This window comes from Stenella coeruleoalba, assembly GCF_951394435.1.
Source record: "Stenella coeruleoalba genome assembly, chromosome: 6".
NCBI classification, from domain to species: Eukaryota; Metazoa; Chordata; class Mammalia; order Artiodactyla; family Delphinidae; genus Stenella; species Stenella coeruleoalba.
Genome location: NC_137151.1, coordinates 6143851 through 6169043, shown reverse-complemented (window position 1 = coordinate 6169043; position 25193 = coordinate 6143851). Strand labels below are relative to the sequence as shown.

Sequence of the window (25193 nt, the reverse complement as noted above, 5' to 3'; positions counted from 1 at the left end):
TTCACTTCAAAAATGCACAGCCTGAATCTAACTCCGAGGAACAATCCGACAAGCCCAAATTGAAGAATATTCTGCAAAAACAATGGCCTATCTATACTCTTCAAAAATTTCAATGTATGAAAGAGAATGGAAAGCTAAAGGATCGTTTCAGTTCCCCATACTGTGGTTAAGTAAGAACAGCTTTGTTCTCTACAGATGAAAATGGAAATACTTAGGGGATAAGAGGTCATGATGCTGCCACCCTTACACTCAAAATGGCTCAAAATAAATTAAAAAGAGAAGTACACAAGTCAAAAAAAAGATACTAGAACATTCATCAAAAGGAGAACGAATAAATACAGCACAGTTTCATAAAACTAAGGAAATTACACAATGTATTAGATTTTCAGGGGGAAAAACTGAAAATAAAGAAATACATGCCATATTCGTGGGACAATTGGTTTCACTGAAAAATCAAAACAATTCGTGACACGATGGGGCACATTCCCTCCTACCTATTGTCACTTCGGGTTTCCATAGCCACAGGATTTGGAGAGGCTCGATGTCCTGAAATGGGAATCAGGCTACTCCTCTCTGCAGGGTAATCGGGTTGGATCCGAGGAGAAGTATGTGTGATTTGCTGAGGCACCACCTTAGCTACAAAAAGTATAATCCAATTACATTACTGCTCATATGCTTTCACTGGCATGCCAAAACATTCTTGGCCAGCAACAATCTTAAGAATGCAAACAGTAATAAGAAGCCTGGATTTTTAGTTTTAATCAAAATAAAAAATGAAAAGATGAGTACCTATGGTGCAACTGAATTATTTCAATCCAATAATACACTGATATATTTACACTGCTATCTGTCAAAGCAGGGTTCAACATTAATACTTTCAGCAACTACATCCTTTTCTCCTGACCTGGCTTCTTGGAGACCTTTTTTTTAAAAGGAGAAAACTTAAAAAAAAAAAAAAAAAAATCGACAAAAATTTGAATACAGAAATGGCAAACACCTTAGATTCTTTTCAGGGGCCCATAACTAATTAGTAATAATGTAGCTGATAAGTAATGAGAAGGTCATTTTAATTTCCAAGTCTTAGGTTCCTCATCTATGAGGAGGCCTTCTCTAGAAAATCACTTAATTTCTAAAGTCTTTTGAGTTTCCTGTGACTTTGCATAATATTTTATGGCAAAATCAAAATGATCATACAGTTTTCAAATTTAATTCTATCTGTAAAGACCCAAGTCATACAATGGCAGGCACGCGAACACTAGAGACTAGGATGATGCCATCACGTTACCCAAGGTGCAGCACGCTGAACACCAAAGGTAAGCAGCAACCCCCCCGGGCCCAGATATTTTCTGAGGGAGGCAGCTGGAGAAGTTTCTGCAGGATGATGGGTGAGATGCCCAGTTTGACCAGCGAGGATGGCCTCTGCTGGCTAACGCAGAGAGAAGCTGGCATGATGTATCTTCCATCAGTAGTCAGTCGAGAGGGTGCTGAGGGAAAAGTGAGTAAGCCTGTGTTTTCACTGTGCCCATAAAAGGTAGGAGAAAATTATGCTTCCAATAAAAAAGCGGCTGTGTTTGGCACAGTAGCTAACATCAGATGGTAACCACACACACACACGAATCATACCTTTACTTTTTCCTAATTAAAAGGGCCATACATCCTCAATTATTTAGAAAAAAAAAAACTTCAGGAAAAACATAATGCAGAAATGGTAAGTTGGGGCTATTTTCAAAGATAATCCCTGTTTTCTGTAGGCTGGCATCATCTGATTCTTTTTATAGTTCTGAGACCACTGTCATGTGTGCAGAAAATAAGGGTGGCATTCTATTGGAAATGGGCATTCACTGCAGGTGAAAACCCTATGCTTGGGGTTATCAGGCTCTTCCCCTGATCCAACACATTCCTATTAATAACAATGGCTGAATTCAATATCTAATCTCACCTGGAGAAAGCAAGTGACACTCAGAAAAAGCCACTTAGGTGACTTTAATATAGCTCTTATGCCCTCAACTTGAAAATCAATGCTCTAGGGTTAATATCAGTTTTCCCTTCTCAACTGAGGCCCTTCTGTACAGGGATCCCATTACGATGTAACAAATATCTGAGTTACTACACAAGAAGAAAACAAAACTAGAGCATAAACCTGACGGAACTTCGACAAAAGCAATCACACTAAGTAGCAGATGTTTAAATCTGTTTGGACACTTCTGTCAAATGATTTTCAGATCTAGAATTTAGTAAATGGTAAAAATTCAAAGATAAGTGAGCTGGGGAGTTAGAGAACCAGCAGTGCAGTAACTTAGGACAGGTAAGAAGTCGGTAGTTTTAGCCAAATGAATGAGCATTATTTGTCCCCTGCTACTTCCAGTGAGTTTCCCTGCACAGTGTTTGCTCTTAGGAAGACACGGTGACAGTAACAAGAACTGATCTCTAAATAATTCTCCACAGAGAGGGTTCAAGACACAACCAGACAGCCCCCTAGGGTACGCTGCCCCTCTTTACTGGTCTGATTTTCTTCAGAGCAACACATTCCCTAGTGAGACTCTCGACTATAAAAATGAAAAGAAGGGGCTTGGCTCTGACTTGACAGTGCTGCAGATAACTGATGACACTGTTAGGTATAGCCAGAAAACAGCCTGAACTGACAACATGGAACAATCAACGATCTTTTTCAACGAAAGTGCTGTAATGCTGAACCTCTAACCCCACTGCCAGACTTCACAGAAGTGAGATTAAATTCAGAGGGTGTGACAGAAGTTTGGTTTCCCCAATGCCAAGCTGGAGTGAGCAGTAACGTGAGAAAGACCGCAGTTATTTTCTCTGCTAAAAGCCGTCTGTGGGGCTGAGTACCAATTTAAGGGCTGGAATGGCTCAGTTATTTAAAAGAGGAGCAAGGGTTTCCTGGGTCCTACCGTTACTCTGAAATGGGACACAGCAGGTAGGGGAGACACTTCTGTGTCTGGTCACCAGATTTCTGACCGTCGAGCATGTCAGTGCGTCCTCTCACAAAAGGCAGTCTTACTTCTAAAAGTACAGCAGATTAAAAATATGGCAGCTGTCCCACATCTCTGGGAGTGAAGGAGAGTGAGATGGCACACTCACTGTTACAGAACCAAGGCACAGGTAACACTAGAAACTAAAACCTGTCACTTGTGGGTGAAAGGAGTGTTCTGCCTCATAGGCCACAGCCTCTGCTTTGGAAGCTGTGACAGTAAGCTATCAACTCTGACGACAGGCATCGACAACTTGCCGGCCAAACCTTGCTGATGCCTGTTTTGGCCCATGAGCTAACAATGGGTTCACACTTTTAAACAGCAGGGGGAGGGAAAAATCAAAAGAAGACTATTTTGTGACACCTGAAAATGACACGAAATTCAAATTTCTGTGTCCATAAAAAAATCTAACTGAAACACAGCCACACCCATTTGTTTACATATTGTCCATAGCTAGGTAGTTGCACACACCCAGGAGGCCTGCAGAACCTAAAGCATTTACGACCCGGCTCTATGGAAAAAGCTTGCCAATCCCTGCTGTTGATCACTAAAGTTTGGCTGCCAGAAATTTTTCAAAGATGTTTTAATACTGTAAATATACACATATTTAAAAGGGGAATAAGCAAAGCCTGGAAGGAATTTTAGGATGGTCATGAAGTACCTTGGGTGGCACCCAGATAAGAACCTCGGGGAAGTGACTTGAGCGTTAGCATTCTTCCCACTGTTGCATCACCCAGAGATTTTTCCTGAACAATCTGTCAGTGTACAAGGTCTCTTCACTCCAGATCTTTGCTTCTTCCTTGCTTTTCCTGTTGTTCTTGTCAAACTTTTATCAGTAAAGTTAACTTACTTTTTAAAAAGGTAAACATAGAAAAGGTAAAGGTTGATGAATAAGTCAAAAGTGGAGTTAAAGTGGTTTACTTTGAGCTCTCAGAGACGGTTATCTTCTTTTTTCTCCCCCTACCATCAAAATGCCAAATCTGCTTATGAAATAATACTCAAAGTTAAAGTCAGTGTTGCTTTGAAAATTAACAATTAAAAAAAAAAATCAACACTAGCCAGCTATATGAAGACCTGGTCAGCGGGGCTGAAAATTCCTTGTAAGCTTCCATCTGCAGGCTGCACACCACTTACCAACCGGGATGTTTGAGGTGGTCACTGCCGTAGCATGGGATGAATGTGAGGGCATTGTCATGGTAACAATTGTACTCGTGGGAGCTTGTGTGTGTGACACCGATCCTGGACAGGAGAAAAAGGGAAATTCTTCAACAATGGCCTCTCTGCACACATTACAGATTCTCAAAAACCCAAGAAAAGCTCTTGGGAAAAAGAAAGAGAATTTTTCTAACCTAATTCTTGTTCTCTGCCTGAAGCTGAGAAATAAAGAATGAACCCACGCCTTATGCCTCCTTCCTCCCTGGCAGGAAGAGCAGGGCTGCCGACTTACCAGCCGTGGTTGCGGAAGGAATGGTGTTGGTTGCCAAAATAGGTGCTACCGTTGCTGCAGCCACTGGTGTGCCAGTACTGAAGATCGTTTTCTGTGGGGGGGGAACACCCCACAACACAATTAGAAACAGGAACATCTCCCACCCAATCCCGTTTAAACGCAATCACTGCCTTCGATATTGCCAGGCTTTTAGCAAGTTTTGCACAATTCTGGTTTTAACCCACAGAGTATACAGATGGCTCTTCATCTCTGGTTTTACCTGAGCCATGGTATGGAGCTGCTGTTTTGGCGTCCCTAGCGCAGGGTGAGATGGCAGTGTGATTCTTGTTGTCACATCCCGTGACTGGGCAGGACGCTGAATACTAATTGCTGCAGACGGTGGATGCTGGAGAGACAGAGTTGGCCGACTGGGAAGACAGAAAAGACATCACGATCTATGACTTGTCTCCAGACGCAATGCAGGCAGCCAAGGCCACTTACTGTCTCATGCTGGATCACAGTCAGAGTTTTATTTTTCACAGGTCTGTGAAGTCCACATGTGAACCAATGAAGTTAACTGCCCATCGAGTTTCTCTCCTGAAACTGCCATAAGCCTCGTTCTAAAAGGTATCAACATGTACCATGAACCAAATAAATTAATCCTTAGTCATACTGAGTATCCTCGATATAATTAATCAACACTCTCTGACCATCTCGAGTAAGCATTACTATAACGAACACGTTTCACTCTGTGGACAAATCTGAAGATACACACTAAGGTTCTAACTGTTGAGGTAACATTACAGAAAACCTTGATTAACGGAAGCTTAACCTGTGACCTTGAAGCGCTGACTTCCTTCCCCCAATTTTATATCATCCCTTACCAAACGATAAAGTTATAGTTATGACTGCCTCATAATTGAAAGGGATATCAACATAGACAGCATGTCAAATTAACTGGCAAGCATGCTACTGAAATTGCAAAAATGGTAAGAAAACTTGACAGTATATCAAAGGTGACATCTCAAACAGAGGGGAGAGAATGGGCTACTTAATAAATGATGCTAGGAAGACTACATAGCCATTTGGAAAAAATCAAATGAGATCCATACTTCACACAGTACACCAGGATAAATATGAAAATGATGAAAGGTTTAACGGAAAATAAGAAAGTACATGAAGAAAAGATAGAATTCTTTAATAGCCTTGGAGTGGCGGAGAGCTTTCTAACAATTAAAAGCTCTAAAAATCCAAAATCTATAAAAAAAATCAAGAAATTTGACTCTGTAAACCAATAAGCAAGCCTCCTAACACAGTAAAACACACTACAAGCAAAGTAAAAAGACTCATAGGTGAAAGTGTAATCTTAATATATGAAGAGCTCCTAGAAATCCATGAGAAAAATAACAGCCCAATAGAAAAACAGGCCAAGGATATGAATAGTCAGTTTGCTAAAAAGAAAACACAAATGGCCCCTTAACAAAGGGAAAAGACTAAGTCTTAATCAGAGGAAGAGAAATGTAATTTAAAAGACACTGATATATCATTGTTCACCTATCAGATTGGCAAAAATCCAAAAAATTGACAGGGTACTCTGTTGTTCAAGCTGTAAGGGAACAGGCACTTTTAAATATTCTGGAGGGAGTATAAACTGGTACAAACCCTATGGAAGGCAATAAGACATAGGTATCAAAATTACAATCACATATACCCTCTGATCACTTTTGGGAATTTATCGTATAGATATTCTTGCACACATGCATAATGACAAGAGTATAAAGTTATTCACTGCAATATTATTTATGATAGTAAAGTAAAGAAAAGAACCTCAAATCCACATACACGATGGGTCATCATACTGCTGCTAAAAGAACAATGAAACTCCACGTACTGAAATGGAAAGCTTTCAACATACGTTGTTATATGAAAAAACCCAAAGAGGAACATATAAATCTTGAGACTGACACACTGCCGGCTGCAGTAAGACGGCAGCTTAGGAATCTATGAATTAAACAATTTGGGGGGTAAAAAGGATAAAAGTTAAGAATTACATGTGAATTCGACTGTATTTAAGAAACACTGGAAGGACACCCCGAAAGCTATAAACATGTTACTTTACAAAGGCAAAGGGAAAGGAACATAGGAACTTGGTAGACGTGCGACAGAGGAGTGATACTCCCTACTGAATACCTTTTTATGTTTTTGTATTTTGGAACCATGTGATTATAAATGAGGAAGAAGAAAACATGAAAAGTTGAGCCGTAAGGGTGAAATGTGATTGGGACCTCACGTATCCAAACTAACCAATGGTTTCATCACAGGGATCCTCTCTCAAAATGCTTTAAGATCAGAGCTGGTGGGATATTAGTGCATAAAACTTACAAACTGAATAAAGGATGGCTTTCTCCCTATAGGAAGAGAACTAAATGGCATATTATTCAAGTTCAAAGGAAAGCTGAAAGCCTGGTCATAGGTGCAACTATGACACCTGGTGGAACTTACTGAGGAGAAAGCCTACTACTGAAGACTGGATTTTTAATAGTTGATGACTTAGGTCATCAGAGTACAGTGAAAGCTGCCCACTCCCAGCATTTACAATGAAATGCATTCAGAGAGATACATGTACACATAACTAAAATAATCACAAATTTTAGGATGGAGGAATCTAATTATGGGAACAATTCTGAAGATACCTGTAACAAAGAAGAATGCCAACAGAATCACCCGGAAAGGATCTCCTAAATTCAAACTTAAACGTGCTCATATTTTAAGAGGTCCAGCTCATACAAAAATATACCCCCAAAAGAGTATTTCTATTAAGTATTTAGATATGTGAAGTGTTTCTGAAAGCACAGACTATAGTCTTTGATTTTCATTTACTCTAATGAAAAATAACAAGTGTTAACACATAAAAAGTGTTAATGACCATTACATGTCAGGCATGTATTAAGTGCTTTATATATTAGTATCAATATATACATATTCACATACTAATATTTATACATTAACTTCCACATCAAGGAAGGTAATGTTACGGCCATTTTCTAGCTGAGGAAATTGAGACATTTACTGTTCACCTAGCACTCCCACTTCCAGGAATACACCTTGAAGGCACACCATCACAAACATGCAACATATGCCAAAATGCCCATCAGTACATCCATTAGCTAGGAAGTCAGACATTAGGAATTTATCACAGTTATAGATAATTTAAGTAGAAAAACCATCTGATCATTAGGGTTTTTGTCCGTTTAATTCCCTAGTGTATTTCCAGTGCCTAGAGCAGTGACTGGCACAGACGAGGCACACAATAATATTTGTTACAGGAGCGAAAACGTAGTTATATGCTAAAAATCTATCTGACAAAATTCAATATCCATTTTTTAGTAAAAACAATACACTGGAAAAGATAGATAATTCAACAACATGGTTTAAAAAAAAACTACCCCTAGTTTTCACTGTATACACATTTATACCTTTTGAATTTCATCATACCATCTGAATATATTAATTTTTTGAAGGTACTATAAAGTTAACATGAATAACAGTCTATTTTATGTTGGGCTGTTGTGTCTCTTTGTACCTCAGGCAATATATTCAATTACCGAGAAGTAAAGTGTCTTCATTTTATTGAAGAGGGGACTAAGGATCAGGGAAATTAAACACACTTATAATGACACACAGCTAGTAAATGACAGAGCTAGTGGTTAAAGTTACGCCCTAGGCACTACTCTGCATGTAAGTGTTATTTTCTTCAGAGCTCTGTTCTGGGCCCTCTTCTCATTATATTTATTCCCGCGGGTAGACTCAGATACCTAGAGCATTAACTGTAGCCCACGTTAATGACTTCTCAAGCACAGACATCTCTTCAACTACCTGTTGCCACAGATACACTCAGTATCACAAAACTTAACCTTCTCTTTAAAATCTGCTTTCGGGGCTTCCCTGGTGGCGCAGTGGTTAAGAATCCACCTGCCAATGCAGGGGACACGGGTTCGATCCTTGGTCCGGGAAGATCCCACATGCCGCGGAGCAACTGCGCCCATGCGCCACAACTACTGAACCTGTGCTCTAGAGCCCGCGTGCCGTAACTACTGAGCCCGCGTGCCACAACTACTGAACCCACGTGCCTGGAGCCCTTGCTCTGCAACAACAGAAGCCACCACAACAAGAAGCCCGCGCAATGCAACCAAGAGTAGCCCGCACTCGCTGCAATTAGAGAAAAGCCCATGCACAGCGATGAAGACCCAATGCAGCCATAAATAAATAAATAAATAAATCTGCTTTCTTTCCCTTGTTTCCTTTTCATTTACTTGGTCAAGCAAGGAAGAAACCAAGGAGGCATCTCAGACTGCTTCCAACTGCTAGACAAGTCTTCCGGATGGTCTCTAGTTCCCGACAGCTCTGTTCTCCATGCCCTATCCCTCCTTTGGCCCAGTGAATCACTTCTTGTCCATATTGCCGAAGGCTCTTTCCCTGGCACCCATGTAATCGATGGCAAGAATCAAGCAAGACCACTGGAACACTGCATGCTCCTGGCAAGACTCTCATGCCACTGCCTTCCCCAACTTTCATAGCTTCACCAGCACAATATGCCTGCAGGTCGTGAGGACAAATACCTTGATGTCTTCATCCCTGTGTCACTCACAAGCATCATCAGAGACCACCCCTCATTGACCAGATTCTCTCCCTGTATGGCTCTGTAAATCTCCTAATTGTACTGGCTTCACTTCTCAAACACCCAACCTTTCTACTATACCCTCTGGACTCACAATCCATCTTTAGCAAAATCTCCTGTATCCTCAACCTCTTCTGTGAATATATCCACTATCTTCCTGCCCTAATGAATCTTGGTTCTCCCTTGAGAACACTGCTTCCCTTGACAGCCCTCTCAACTGGGAGCCATTTTCTCTCATAAACCTCCTCCCCATCTATATTGCCCTCCTAAATCATCTCCTCCCAAACTCTTCTGTGGACTCCAGACTCATATATTAAGCTTTCTCAACATCTCCACTTGGGTGCTCAGAAGTCTGCACAACCTTAAAAGTGCCCCAAACCAGAGTCCGGAATTCCTCCCCAAACCTACTCCTCCCATTCTTCCCCATCTCAAGTTTAGGCAACTCCACTCTCCCAGCTGCACAGCCAACCAGCGCTGGCATAAGCCTGACTGTTCTCATTCTCTAATAACCCCGTACGTGCTTCCTCAGAAATCCCCTCCGCTACCTTCAAAGTTCTATTCAGAATCTAACCACATCTTTCCACCTCCAATGACCATCTCTCCTGGATTCCTGCCATACTCTTTGAAACATCCTGCTTCCAACTTTGCCTCCCCACAGCCAACTCTCTCCAGCAACCAGGCTGATGCAGCTACTTCAGATCATGGCACCGCTCTGTTCCAAACTCTGCTAAGGCTTCCCATTGCCCCCCAGTGCAGGCCAAATCCTCAGAGTGGTTCCTAAGGCTCGGCATGACCTGGGGACCTTGCTACCCCCCAAAATTATCTCTGGCCACTCTCCTACCATTAGCCTCTTGCTGCCCCTTTATGCGGCAAACATACTCCTGTATCAGGGCCTTTGCACTTACTGTTCCCACTGCCTAGAATACTCTTATCCCAGACAACCATATGGCTCATTTCACTTCTTTCCATTTTCTGTTCAACTGCATTCTTATCAACAAAGCCCTTCCTGATCACCTTACATGACAAAGTAAGCTCCCCGCACTGCCTACCCTGTCACTCCAAATCCCATTCGCCCCGATTTTTCCCCGAAGCACTCTCTGCCACCTAAAAAACTATATATTTTTTAATGGTATGTCTCCAGCCACAGTTTCTACAAACAGAAACTCTATGAGGGCAAGAATTTCTTTTTATTTGTTCACTGCTTTATCCTCAGTGTCTAGAACACAACATAGCTCATTAAAAAAAAGAAAAAAGCACTCAATAAATATTTGCTGAGTTGAATGAAAGAAGGAAAAGAAAAGGGGAGGGAAGAAGGGAGGATGACAGGATGGCTGATCTTCAAACCCCCAAATATACCTAAGTGCGGAATCAGTGGCATGGGCTGCTGTTGTAGTAATCACTGGAGACTGAGCTCTGGTGGCCGACACAGTTGCTACCACAGCAGGAGGGATGGTATTAGAGGTGGTCACAGGTGGACGAGACTACCAAGAGAAGAGAAAAACATATTTCATTGAAAGCAAAATACAGTATGCCCAAAACACTGCAAGTATAATTTGAAAACTGGGCCTCGAAATAAGGGTGTTTATGTCCAAATGAAAATAAATTCTCACCATTCTGATTACCGAGTTCTCTTTTCAGATAGGTTGCTAGAAGGCCAAGAGCCAGAATTATCCCAAAAAATCCAATGCTGGTTGGAGAGTACACAAGCCCCTTCTTTTCGAATATGACCAGACTCAAAATTCTGTCCTACGATTAGTACAGACTGGAATCTAGCCCTTCAGCTCTAGTTCCCCCAGAGCTGTCGCTGGTCCTGGAGCAGACACTTTTCATGACGACACAACCTAGGGCTTTCCACAGAGGGCCTACTCAGAACTGGATGCTGGCTCTCATGCCATCTGAGGGCAAAAAAGGCGAACACGTGGTAACAGCATTCTTTACCAGCGGAAGGTGCAGGGTGCCCAGATGCTTTCTAGATGTTTCCATATGGATATACTTCCCTCACCCCTACATCTGTGTGTAACATCTTCACCTGACTAACGAGTTCCACACTGGGCTTCGCCCGCTTGCCCACTGTCAGATTCTCCAGTCATCTGAGCTCTCCTGAGTAGTCCTTCTTTCCTTCTCCTGCCACGTGCAGGTTAACTCAGCAAACTCTGCCCGTTCTTGATCTGTTTCTCACCTGCAGACCTCGTCCCCATGGCGCTGCTCTCACAGCCTGTCCTCTCACACTAGGACTGCTGTGCTGTCTTCCTCACTACTGAGCTCTTGACCTCGGTTCTCCTCTTTCTCCAACCCTTCCTACCATTATACTCCTGGGGCCCTAATCAGTCTCCAAACGTGTTTTATTACCAGCAAGGTCTTTTATTTTGTTTAATGTGAAAGCTCTAGGCTAGACATATCTTACCCCGCGTCCCAGTCAGCACTCTTCCGTAGTATCTTAAACCCAGCTATTTCATACATGCTACCAGTCTGGCCCCAAAGGCACTGAACTTCTACCTTCTGTACGCAATTCAGCTAGATTAATCTTTCAAAGATATTTCTTTGACCATATATCAGTATATTCCAAAGACGCAGTAGCTCTCTGCTGTGTACAAAATCAAGTTTACAGTCTTCATCTTAGAGCCCCGAATTTAGAGACAGACATGGTATCACGCAGTAACACGTTATACTTCAGTAGTACTGAGGCCACAGGTTTCCTTGAAAAAAGTTGAAAGGCATGGACCATCTTCCTCAAAAAGCATACCTATGTGCATAAAATGTTTAGGGGTTCACACACTCCTATCCAAATTAGAATCCCTCAGTTCTAACTAGGCTTTACGCCACATTGTGTACAACCACCACTATCTTCCTCGCCTTGTTCACAGTGCTGCCCCCCTTCACGTCTCTGAATCCCCACTGCCACACCCATCCCAACCAAAAGCGTTCCCTTACTACCTCTCTCCTAAATTCCTACAGTGGATCACATGACACCATATGTAATTCAGCCTTCTCTACATCTTGGCAGCTAGATCCAAAGTCGCTTGAGGTTCAAGGACTCGCACAGTGCCAAGCAGAGTGAATGACTCAGAGTAGGCGCTGAACGCTTGCTGGCTGACTACCCACAACCCTGGCGTGCCTGGATTGGCTGGTGAATGATGTGCTGTACTGCCGGCTGAGCTGCAGCAGCATTTGGCAGCTGGGAAGTCGGCCTCAGGACCGTGGTTACTTTAGAACTGGACATCACAGCAGCAGCTGCTGCACCTGGAAAAACAGTATTTTTTTCATTAGTATGGCTTCCGGGCTCATGATTTAAATAGCTACAATTATATTCCCTATAAGCTCAGTATGTCAGTATTCAGCTTAAGTGCTTTATGTATACTTCCCATTTCATCATACAGAAAATTAAGAGAACGTGCGCTCAAGGGCTGAGATTTCATAAGATCGATAATCTGTATTGCTTCTTCAAGGGTGTTCTTAAATGAAACTGGCTTTTTTTTTTTTTCTTAAACTGCAAGTATGTAGCAGTGAAGCACAGCACGGTGCTGTTATTACCCTGATTCAAGCCAAGGCTGCAGCAGTTTAACCACCAGTGAGAGTTCACTTGAACCACCACTGCCTTTGTACCATCAGTGCCAATATCAGCACTGACAAAAGGGCACACGTCTTAGTTTCGACCTCACACAGATCCCCCTGCAGTCTGTGAACCTCACTCTGAGAACAACCACAAAGTTACACTGAGAGAGAGTATTTGTTAGCCTGATTCTGCCGACAATAATTTTATCCTCTCCAACAGAAGGTAACAATTTCTGATCAAGTAACTGAAAAAACTCATTAAATTTAATACCTTACAACCTATCAGCACTTAATTGTAAGAATAAATTCATCTTATTGCCATGTGAATAAAAAGATTTGACTAAGCATTTTCACTAAATTTCAGAAATACTCAGTATTAACATTTGTGACTTATTTATTGAAAATGAAGCCCATATTTACACAACCACAGCTTTCAGGAGTTCCTCAGTATAAAGGACAATTTTTAGACCATACAGAAAATTTGAATTGCTCTGAGTTTACACACATACGTGTTGCAATATAACTATAATAAGCACCTATCAGGCCACACTAAAAATGTGCATTAATCTAAGTTTATTTCTGCTGTCCTGCAACTCTAAAAAGCTCATTCTGGATATGCTTTGTGTTACTGTATCTTCTACCAAACGTACACCTGTCACTGCATTTCAGGAGTCTGAAGAAAACACGCAGCCTTTATTTACCTCGAGGCAAATGAGAAGCTCCAATGTGAAGAGGGGGCCCAGGTGCGTTGCTCCGGATGATAGACATCTGTACGTTTGTGGTCATGATGTGATGCAGGTTACTGGGATGCCCCTGCAAGAAACAGGATGCAACGTTATTTCCAAGTGCCTGGTCTTAGCCACGGGTGCTTAGCCATTGCTTCTAGGAAGTCAGCTGCCTCCAAATGTGGGTCATGTTGTTCCTCTTAAGATAGTGAGCACCCCAAGGGAAAGGACATTTAGTTTCCTTTTCACAGCATACTGCACGATGCCCTGTGCCAGCAGGCATGTGGTAAGGGGCAGGGAGGACCCATCAACTGCCTTGAATCTAGCTAGCTGTTAGATTCCTATCACTGATGACACATCTGACTGTCCACTTTCAGACACTCTCATCTTCAATAGTAGTCTTTTACCCTTGTTTTCTTTGTCTTGGCCTATAGCTTATTTTTTCTTATTATCACTATTTCCTTTACACGCCACTGCACTCACGTATGCTTTATGCTAGCCAAGATCTCTAAGTAAATTCAGTCAGCATCCAACGGGCACTCGCCCATCAGTTCTGCAGCTCACCCCTACGTGTCCCTTCCTCACACCTGCCCGATCCTGATGCCAGTGCTTCTCAGGTGGGCATTCCAGCACTTCTGGGAGGACTCAGCAATATGACAAAATGAAAAACACCACAGTGCACCTTTTTGGAATACCATTTTTCTCCTGAAAACTTGAAGGGAGTGAGTTGTGAGATTCAGTTTTCATTGGTAAGTAATTTAAAATATTTAAATAAATCGAATACATATTATGGAGGAGGACTGCAATTTCAAAAAAAAAATTAAGTTAAAACATGCGACTTTAAAATAAAGGTTCACAACTGGTAGGCTGCTGAGGGAACCCGCCAGTCGCCCAAGAGACACACATCACCGTCCTCAGAGAACAGCCTTAGAGAAGCACTGCTGCTGTGAGGCTGTCCTCAGCCCACTGGAGTTCTGCGCCTGTAACCAAGCACAGCCGGACTCCTGTGCTCCTCAAGGTCACGGGCTGTCGTATCTAGATTTGCTTCTCACACTGCAGGGGGTGCCTCGTACACAGCAGATACCCACTACGTACGGGCCGAATGACAAGACCGCTGTGCATACTGGTCTCACTCCCGAGGCCATCCTTCTCTGTCCACTCTCCTCTTGTCCCCTTGCAGATACCGGTGACCAGTTAATTTTTGATTTAGTCCAGTGCCTAATGTACTGCTGGCATTCAGTAAATAATGATCAACAGTTTGGCATCTCAGTTTGAAAATCAGCAAATTAAGAGGAAAAAAACCTGTTGTCCACTGATTGTTGCCACAGGAATGGCTGCAGCTTGAGGGATGCTACTCTCCATGGTAACGGTAACCTGCCCTGGAAGCTTGGGGGGAAGTGACAAGGTGGAAGGTGGAGCAGGAGCAATGGGACGGCTAGGCACGGTGGGCTTCGGGGGCGGCTGCGAACAGAAAACCACACGACACAGATCAACAGCGTTTCCAGCGATGCCCTTCATTCCACACACGCGCACAAATCAAACCTGGAGAGCGCCAGGAAGGATGCCCGAAGCCTCACATGTTCTATCTCTTAGCATCACAGCCTCTCCATTGAGGTGCTAGCATGGCCACGTTACAGATGTGGAAACACACGAAGCAAGGCTAGGTCCCTTGCTTAAAGCCACACAGACAGTAAAGACTAGAACTGGGAATAAAGCCCAGATCTGTATGGCTCACAGCCCACATTCTTTCTTCTATACCGTGCCGCCTCCCAAGTTTGGCTGGAAGTAAACAAAACTCCCAGTAACTGACACATATCCATATGGTTAATACACAAGGCGATATTCTGATACACCCAAATTAGCAAGCTAGCAAAACAAACCCTTGGAGAAGAGTGCCACTCCAAGATAAAAGCTACGCTAGCATGCCCATAACTTGAAATAAAATCCACGTCAAAATGGGTACGAGAAAAGATCCTGTGATGCCAACTGCCCAGCGGCACGAGACTAGGCACTGCAGAACAGCGCAACTCTGAGTTACAGAGAGGAGCTGAACTGATAGGTCCAAAAGAAAAAGCTATGATCCTAGGATACAGCCTAAGACTCTGTGAGCACTGTCAGAAATACTAGCCAGTCTTTAGCTGTCGTTCAATGTGAAATTTTAAACCTCTCCATTACCTTCATAAGTCCCTCCGAAAATGAGAGTGGCACTGCTGGCGTCAGATGTGCTGGCGGGGCTGTCACTGTGACAGGTGTGCCCGATGCAACAGCATGGTGTGTAGACAACATCTGCACCTGTGGATAGGGCCTTACCACAACAGGCTCTTGCTTCTCTTCACGGGACTGTAGGGAGCTGCTGGAACCCACGTGCTCCCTGGCAGTGACTTCAGCATCTCGACTAGATTCATCGTTGACTAGTGAAGACATGAAGGGTGAAACAGCGTGTCATGCCCTTCCAATATCAAATAATATAACAGCACATGTAAGAGTGGAGCTTGCAGTTAAGTTGCAGGGTTGATAAACTGACCGTTTCCTTCTAAGATTTTCTTAACAAGGAGAATTTGGACATCAAATTCCTCTGATGGAGAGCAAACTCGAAAGTCACACCTTTGGAACATGGGACTTGTTTTAAAGATCGTAATTTCCTACTCCTATGAACAAAGGGCCTGAAAACTATCTAGAATGACTTAAATACTTGAAATTGTAATATAAGATATAGGACAATTTCATTTAAAATATTTATTTAAAAAGTTATAAAAACCTAATATTAAAAAGGTGACTTGGGGACTTCCCAGGCGGTCCAGTGGTTAAGAATCCATGCTTCCACTGCAGGGGGCACAGGTCTGACCCCTGGTCGGGGAGCTAAGATCCTGCATGCTGTGTGGTGCGGCATCCACCCCCCCCAAAAAAGGTAACCAATTTCTCAGTCCAAATCCCTACAGAGTGAACAAGTAAAGCTCTATCATTATTACAATGCACGCACCCTTTGAGACTCAACAATTCCACTTGCGTGACTGTACCCTATAGATACACAGCATGTGTGCAAAATGACTCAGGTACAAGTTATCTGTTTCAGTATTTTTATACTAGCAAAGGAACCGAAAAACCTACATGTCCACCAATAGGGGACTGGTTAAATAAATTATGGTATACTCACACAACAGACTACCATGCAACTATAAAAATAAAACGAAAGCTTTTTAGGTACTCTTATGGGAAAATGTATAATATATATATATATTGTGAAAAAGATATATGAAAATACCAAGGTACAGAACAGAGAAAAAGTAAATAAAATACACACAAATATAAATACATTTGTATTTGAATATGGATAACGTATCTCCAAAGCATCTTGTTTGCCTGAAAGGAAAGAAAGTGGATGAGTGGAGGACAGGAAGGAGAGATATTTTTCAGTGTATATTCTTTTTTCTTTTGGAATTTTGGACCATGAGAACACGTAACGTATTTAAAAATTAAGTTAAAAAAATCAAGGAACTGGGACTTCCCTGGTGGCGCGGTGGTTAAGAATCCGCCTGCCAAAGCTGGGAACACGGGTTCGATCCCTGGTCCGGGAAGATACCACATGCCACGGAGCAACTAAGCCTGTGCGCCACAACTACTGAGCCTGCGCTCTAGAGCCCGTGCACCTGGGGCCCATACTCCGCAACAAGAGAAGCCACCGCAATGAGAAGCCTGCGCACTGCAACGAAGAGTAGCCCCCACTCGCCACAACTAGAGAAAGCCTGCGTGCAGCAACAAAGACCCAACGCAGCCAAAAATAAATAAAACTAAATTTTAAAATGCTGTGAATTCAGAACACAATGATAAAAAATTTATTAAAAATCAAGGAACTAATGTAATGAAAAAGGAGAGTCTGTGAAAATATTAATTTGCACTATCATTTTCCCAAAACAACACTGACATTATTTTTCTGAACATAAAGATTATACTTACATAAAAAATTTTAATTACTTGGAAAACTATAAAGAAAGTAAAGCTGCTCCCAAAGTCTATCCCCTAAAGGCACCAAGTTACTATTTTGGTAAAACGTCAGACACTTCTCAGCTCTTTAATCTTAGGTGGGTTTTTATTTACTTAACTTTTTATTTAACTATAACCTTCATAAAGCAAGTGTATAGCTCAATGAACTTTTACAAACGGAATACACCCGAGTTACCAGCCCCGAGATCAACAAGCAGAATGCTACCGCTTCCCCATAAACCCTCTGTTCAGCCTGATTCCAGTCACTGTACCTCCCAATGATACTCACTATGCTAACTTCTAAAACTATAGATTACTGTTGTCTATTTTTGAACATATATATATATATATATATATACTCGTAACAAATGTACCTGGTTCTTGTCTCTCTCACTTATAGGTATAAGATTTGTGCATATTATTACGTGTAGCCATAGCTCCTTCATTCTCAGTACAGTATGCCATTGCTTGAATAAATCACAAATTACCCATTTTACTCACAGTTAGTTTTCAGGTTTTTTTTTTACTATTATGAATAGGAATGCTAGTAATTATTCACGTGTATGACTTTTGGTGAACATTACCATTGCTATTGGATTCCACCTAAGAGTGGAATCGCTAAGTAATACAGAATATACACCACATCATTTCAAAAGTGCTAAATGAAATTCTATTGAATAGATGTACTATACCTTTTTAAACCACTATATCATCAATGAGCAAAAATTTCCAAATTTTTGCTATTGTCAACAACTCTAGAATAAATACCCATATGTACTCTGAGTCCTTGTTCAATGATCTCCTCAGGAAAAAAAATCAGAAATTTTCTCTTGGAGGAAAAAAGTGCTGGGAGAAAAGATTAACATATTTCATATTCTGCTATACATTGACCCTTCTCCTAGGTCATTCAGATTTTTAAAAATTTTTGATTTTTAAAACCGTTTTATTGAGGTATAACTTGCATACAATAAAATGGCTATTCTAAAGAGAGTTCAATGATTTTTTTTTTTTTACATTCTCACCAACAAGTTAGGAGCAGAATGGCTGGGTCAAATGGTAAACTTCATATGAAACTGCCGAAGTACTTTCCAAAGTGGTTGTATTATCTCATGTTCCCACCGGCAGTGTATTAGCGGTCCAGTTGTTCCTCATCCTCACGGATTCTTGACACACAGACATTCTAGTGGGTGTGTACTGGGTATCTCATTGTGGTTTTAATTAACATTTCCATGCTGACTGGTAATGTTGAACTTCTTTTTATGTGACCATAGGCCATTCATATACATCTTCCTTTGTGAAGTATATGTTCATATCTTGTCCATTTTTTAATCAATCAGGTTTATTAACTGAGGTACAATTTACATATAAAATCTAATTTTTTGTATAAAACTAAATTTTCACAAATGTATTCAGTACTGTTATCACAACACAATCATGACATAGAACATTTCCCTTACTCTAACAAGTTCATTCATGCCCCTTTGCAGACAATTCCCTCCCTCCCACCCCTACTCCTTAGAAACCACTGATCTATTGATGGTTCTATCACCACTGCTTTATCTTTTCTGGAATTTCATAGAAATAGAACCACACAGTATGTGGTCCTTTGGGTCTGGCTTCTTTCTCTCAGTAAAATGCTTTGGACGTTCATCCACGTTACTGTTTATAATGCTAGTTTGCTTCTTTTTACCACTGAGTAGTATTCCACTGTACGGATTAAACCAAACTTTGCTTATCCAGTCACCAGCTGATAAAATCTGGGTTCTTTCCAGGGTTTGGCTATTATGAACAACGCTTCTATGAACACTGAAGGAGAAGCCACTGTATGTGTGACACACATTTTCCTTTATCTTGGGTAAACACCTAGGAATGAGACTGCTGGGTTGTATGGTAAGCTTATGTTAAATTTTTTAACACACTGTGCCAAACTGCTTACCAAAGTGGCTGGATTACTTTGCATTCCCACCAATGCATGGGTTCTGCTTGCTCGAGAAGCACGTCAAAACTCGGTATTGTCAGTCTTTTTGTTTTAGTCATTCTAGTGGGTGTATAGTAGTTTCTCACTGTGGTTTTAATTTGCATTGCCCTGAGGAGTTAATACAGTTGAATATCTTTTGCGTTTATCTGGCCTTTATATAGCATCTTTGGTAAAGTGTCTATTCACATATTTCATCCCTTAAAAACAAACAAACTAACAACAAAAAAACACAAGCTGTTTGCCTTTTTTGCTATTGAGTTACAAGTTTTTTATATATTCCAGATGTAAGTCCTTTGCTGACACATTTATCACAAATGTCTTCTCTCATTTGGTAGCTTGCCTTTTTATTTTACTAACAGTGTCTTTTGCAGAGCAGTCATTTTTAATGTTGATGAAGTACAGTGTATTAGTTGCCTCCTTTATAATCAACGTTTTTCGTGCCCTAAGCAATTTTTACTTACTCTAAGGTAACAAACAGTTTCTCCTATATTTTCTTTTAGAAATTTTAAGTTTTATACTTAGGTCCATAATTATACATTTCGAGTTAATTTATGTGCACAGTGGAAGTAAAGGTCAAGGTTTATTTTTTTTTCATATGGATATTCTGGTGTCCTGGCACTATTTTGTTAAAAAGACTATCATTCCCCTATTGAATTATCTATGTACTTTTATCAAAAATCAATTGACCATTATGTGTGGGTCTATTTCTGCATCCTCTAGTTTGTACCAATGATCCAGTGATTTATGCTAATATCACATTGTCTTGAGTAGTGCAGCTTTATACCAAGTCTTGAAGTAAGGCAGTGGAGTCCCCCAACTTTCTTCTTTTTTGTCTAAATTGCTTTGCTATTCTAGGTCCTTTGGTTTTCACATAAATTTTAGATTTAATTTTAGATTCAATTTTTAGAAAAGTACCTGATGTGAATTTGATTAGGATTCATTTGAATCTACAGATCCCTTTGGGTAAAGGAAAATACTGAGTTTTCCAATCTATGAACATGATAGATCTTTTCATTTATCTAGGTCTTTAACTTCTCTCAGCAATGTTTTACATCATTTTCTAAGCCCGGGTCATACACATATTTTGTTAACTTATTCCTAAGTATTTCATGGTTTTTTTTTTTTTAATGATACTATAAATGACATTTTTAAAATTTCACTATTCATTACTAGTATTTAGAAATATAATTGATTTCTGTACACTGAACTTTTATCCTGCAACCTTTAGTAATTTCACTTATTAGTTCCAACAGCTTTTAAAAAACATTTAGTATTTTCTGTATACGTGATGCTTGTGAATAAAGAGTTTTACTTCTGTCTTTCCATTATCAACTGATTTTTAACCTTCCCCACTGCCCAGATTTTCCCCTAATTAAAATTTTAAAGGAAATGGACAATTTCATAACTTTCCTCCAAACCTATCTGTCCAGGAAGACTTTGATTTTTGACACTTTCATTTAAGATATAAGGCACTGACCATTTTCCACTAAGCTCTTTTTGCAACTATGTATCGTTTCCTTCTAGGTATTTGAAGTTGTTTATTTTTATCAGAAAAGAACCTTGAAGCAGTAGTTAAGAGAATGGTTGTAATCTATACTTCTGTACTGTGAACATGTACTTGAAATCCTGAGATGCGTAGGATCCCAAATTACTTCTTCCAATAAGAGCACCAGGAAATATAGAAAAACATCTAACTACTTAAGGAAAACTTTTATTTTCTTTTTAAGAGCAACTGAAGGAAACAACATACACATTTCAGAAGTAAAATTATAGACAATTTGGGCCTAAGTCAATGATTTCCTTCTCAACAAAGTCTGAGGGCAATTATTGCTAATTGATACCCTTTTTAACGAGCAGTATAATTCTCGCAAATAGATGTTCAAAAATATTCTCTTTTGGGGTTTCCCTGGTGGCGCAGTGGTTGGGAGTCTGCCTGCCGATGCAGGGGACGCGGGTTCGTGCCCCGGTCCGGGAAGATCCCACATGCCGCGGAGCAACTAAGCCTGTGTGCCACAATGACTGAGCCTGCGCTCTAGAGCCTTCAAGCCACAACTACTGAGCCTGCGAGCCACAACTACTGAAGCTGATGCGCCTAGAGCCCACGCTCCGCAACAAGAGAAGTCGCTGCAGTGAGAAGCCCGTGCACCACAATGAAGAATATCCCCCGCTCGACACAACCAGAGAAAGCCCGCGTGCAGCAACGAAGATCCAACGCAGCCAAAAATAAATAAATAAAATAAATAAATTAAAAATGGATTTCTATTAAAAAAAATTCTCTTTAGCTATGCTCCTTTAAATTATTCGGTTGTGGGGATTCCCTGGCACGCCAGTGGTTAGGACTTGGCGCTTTCACTGCTGTGTCCTGGGTTCAATCCCTGGTCAGGGAACTAAGATCCCGCAAGCCATGCAGCTTGGCCAAAAAAAAAAAAAAATTCTGCTGTGAATTCATACAAAAGATAAAACACTGTCAAAAATCTGTGGCGCTATAAGAATTTGTTAACCTCTACCCTGTAGCAAGGATAGCACATACAAAGAAGCATGGACAGATAGGTCCTGGCCTTCATTCTAGGAGGAGGCCCGACCTTGCGTTACTGTGGATGATGGAGTCAGTAAAGACTTCCCAGAGAAAGTGACATCTGAGAGGAAACCTCAAGGAAGAACAAAGAATTAGCCAGATAAATAAGTGTGCAAAGGAAGAAGAAAGATTGTGGCAAACAAACAAAACAAAACTGGACTGTGCGAAGTCCCAAGGTCAAGAAGGCTGAGAACTTATCATCTGTTCAGAAAATATGAGCAGCTACTATTAAGCAGGAGGAATAAAGTAGCTTAAAGTTACTTTAAGTCTAAAGAGAACTAAAATAAATTTGTAACAAAAACTAAGTTGGCAGGAAGGAGGCGAAGCAATAGGAAGGAGGCCACAGCTCACAGGTGAGAGACAAAGACAGAACAATTAAACACCATGCCTGAGTTCCTGGTTTGAGCAATAAGTAGATGGTAAGTACCATTTACCATGATGAGGAACATAGAAATCAGGCTGTAAAGAAAGAGGAATTAAAAAAGGAGTACCTTACTTCACTTCGCAATGCCACCTTTCCACTTGATACACAGAATACAGAATTATTTGAAGGAGTAACTCAACTTCAGCACTGCTGACTGGACTAGATACTTCGCTGTGGGGGTGGGGGCTGTCCTGCTTAACGTCGTGTATTTAGCAGCATCCTGGGCCTCTAAATATCCAAGAGCACCCCCTACTTGTGACACCTAAAAGTGTACCCAGACATCGCCAAATATTCCCTGGGGGGCAAAATCATCACCAGCTGAGGCCACTGATCTTCAGCATTCAAAGAGTATACGACTAAAAACCAAGTTGCATATATGTGCGTATACACATCTTTTAAAATCTCTTTTCCTATACAGTAAGCTCCTGACAGGCAAGACCTGCGCCTCACACACCTTTGCATTCCTCATGGCATTATTATTATACCTCTGGGCCTTAATTAAATAAGAACACATTAATACATTAAAAAAAGTTCTTGTAGGCGTGCTTCACTGTAAGTTTCATGTACACTCTGTACCTGTGAATCAAGTGGTTAAAACAGGAAGAAAGAAAGCCCTATTTAAATTAGAACTGTAATATATCCATTTTTCAAATTTGATAACCTAGTATTTACTAAAATCCCACAAAGAATTTGCTAATTTTTAAATTAGAAAACTGGCAATATTTTTAAAGCAGGAAGCAATATAGAAAAATATCACACATCTCACCTGTTGCAGCTGGGTTTATCAATCCTGCAGAACCACTGTTGGCTATCTGTGAAGGAGCCTGGCTTAGCCCGGTGGAGGGGGTTCCTAACCGAGGAAACTGTTGAGAACTCATTTCCACCTGCAGTGCATAGGCATATGGTTATTACTGGATTCTGATATTAGAATCAATGAGAAAGTAAAGCATTTTTAGTACCTACATCTCCCTTTAGAAAAGCAAATGTAGCATCATCTATCTAAAATGATACTTGTTTTCAATATACAGTGCAGAAATGGTGTAAACTGTTTAAGCTTTTGATGTACATAGGTTCAATTAATGGTAAAATCGTTTATGTGGTGCTGGGGGATATTATGACACCGCCCCCCAATACCTGTGGATTGCCACAAAAGTCGGCACTGCATTGTGTATAACATCCACGTGACAGATCTTAACACAATATATATACTTCTGTGTAAAGTTTCAAGGCAAATGGCATGTGCCTTTGAAAGACTTAAGCCTCACACCAAGGTGAACAGAACTGTCATCAGTGTGTCACAGGAGGAATCGGAGGCAGATGCCCTGTCCTAAGAAGGGATCAGATACCTTCCATCAAGACCTGATCCGAAAGGAATTCTCAAACGCTTTCCTGCACAGGCCTCCATTGACGGATTTCTCCCCCGCCCCTTTCACAGAGCCCCACTGAGCCAAAGGGAACCGAGACCTTCACCACTTTCCCTAAAATCGACCCCCACTCCTCCTTCAGGAGCCGATATCCCCGATACGCCCGCAATCCTGCCCCCACCCTGAAGTCCCCCGCTGAGATCAGAGAACACAGGTCTCCAGACACTCCGGGTCTCTGAGACTCCATCCCTGGGGAAGGGGCAGGCGTTCTGAGGAGCCCCGGGACCAGTGTGCCCTTTACCTGCCGCCGCCCGCCGCCCGCCCCTCCCGATTCCACATCGCCGGGCTGGGGGTGCCGCGGAGGACCCATCTCGGTGGCAGCGCTGGGCTCCGAGGTCGCGGGGACGACTCGTGCCGCAGCGCGCCTTGGGCCCGCCGCTGTCCAGCCCCGCCGGCCCCGCTCACCCCCGCTGCCCGGCTGCCGCTGCGCTCCAGTCCTCTTCCCCCGAACCTGCCCCTACCTCCCCCGCCCGCCCATTGGCCCCACGCCGGGCGCGTCAGTCCGGGGCCCGCACCAATCCAACGCTGCCTGCGCGCTGAGATCCCGCCCCACCCTCCCGCCGACTGCCAGCCAATCAGGCGCGAGCCTCGCCGGGGCAGCCCAAACCTCTCGAGGCTGAGCCAATGGCAGAGGCAGACAAGCGCCGCAGGCGAAAGGGGCGGGGAGCTCGGAGGCCCCGCCTCGGTCAGGGTCTGAAAGCGGCGGGCGCAGGGCCCGGATGTGGAGAGTCACTTTAAACTGCTCCAGGAGCCAAACTCCCTGGGCCGTCCGCCCGCCCGCGCTCCCCCGGCCTCTCAGCTTCCCCGCCAAGGCCCACGCCCGCCACGCCCCCACGCCCGAATCAGCCCAGCCCTCCCGACGCCTCTCCCTTCCTTGCCACAGGACACCCGGCCTCTGCCGCCGGCCCAAAAGCCGTGCTCAGCTCGCGAAAGAGCTCAGGTTTGCGCCGCAGGAGACGAGGCACCGCTGCCCTTCCCCGGGGACGCGCAGCGGGAAGGACGCTGCAGCCCGGCTCGGCCGCCCCGCCCCCTCGTCTCCTCCCCTCTCCTCCCCTCCGCTCCCAGGCGCCCGTCCCGCCATTACCTGAGTGCTGCGCCGAGTGGCCGCCGCGCCGCCTCGAGCTCGCTCTCGTGGGCTCTCCGCCTGTGGAGCCGGCGTCCTCGGGCTCCCGGACCCGCCGCTGCCGCCGAGGCGCTAGCACTCTGCCCCCCACCCCTCAGCCCAGCGCCGCTGCTTCCGCCGCCGTAACGAGCCTCTGACCCATTGGCTGGGGTAGGCCCCGCCCTCCTCCGGAGAAGCCAGTCACTGCTCAGTGTGAGCGGAGAGCGGACGGGCCTGCCCCTCGGGGGCCGCTGAGGCCTCTGGGAAATGTAGTCCCAGATGCCGAGAGGGCGGGCCTGGGCGGGGCGTCCGGGCGACCGGGCTGAGGCAACACACCC

General features: G+C 42.8%; 1 protein-coding gene across 9 annotated transcripts in view; it reads right to left on the bottom strand.

Annotated features, from left to right (window-relative positions):
* The window catches only part of SAP130 (Sin3A associated protein 130), an 85016-nt gene extending 60025 nt beyond the window's left edge, over positions 1-24991 (bottom strand). For 6 of the 9 annotated variants that reach the window (XM_079923971.1, XM_079923972.1, XM_079923974.1 and 3 more), the window contains exons 1-11: positions 24838-24991; positions 23096-23213; positions 15547-15782; positions 14674-14832; positions 13348-13459; positions 12210-12334; positions 10451-10575; positions 4697-4844; positions 4438-4528; positions 4125-4229; positions 495-636 (exon numbers count right to left, since the gene is read on the bottom strand). In XM_079923971.1, the coding sequence (XP_079780097.1) occupies positions 495-636; positions 4125-4229; positions 4438-4528; positions 4697-4844; positions 10451-10575; positions 12210-12334; positions 13348-13459; positions 14674-14832; positions 15547-15782; positions 23096-23207 (1355 nt within the window). In that variant the 5' untranslated portion in view covers positions 23208-23213; positions 24838-24991. The remainder of the gene's footprint in view (positions 1-494; positions 637-4124; positions 4230-4437; positions 4529-4696; positions 4845-10450; positions 10576-12209; positions 12335-13347; positions 13460-14673; positions 14833-15546; positions 15783-23095; positions 23214-24837) is intronic. The other 3 variants (XM_079923977.1, XM_079923978.1, XM_079923979.1) reach the window with 3 other exon arrangements.
* Positions 24992-25193: the final 202 nt, after the last annotated feature.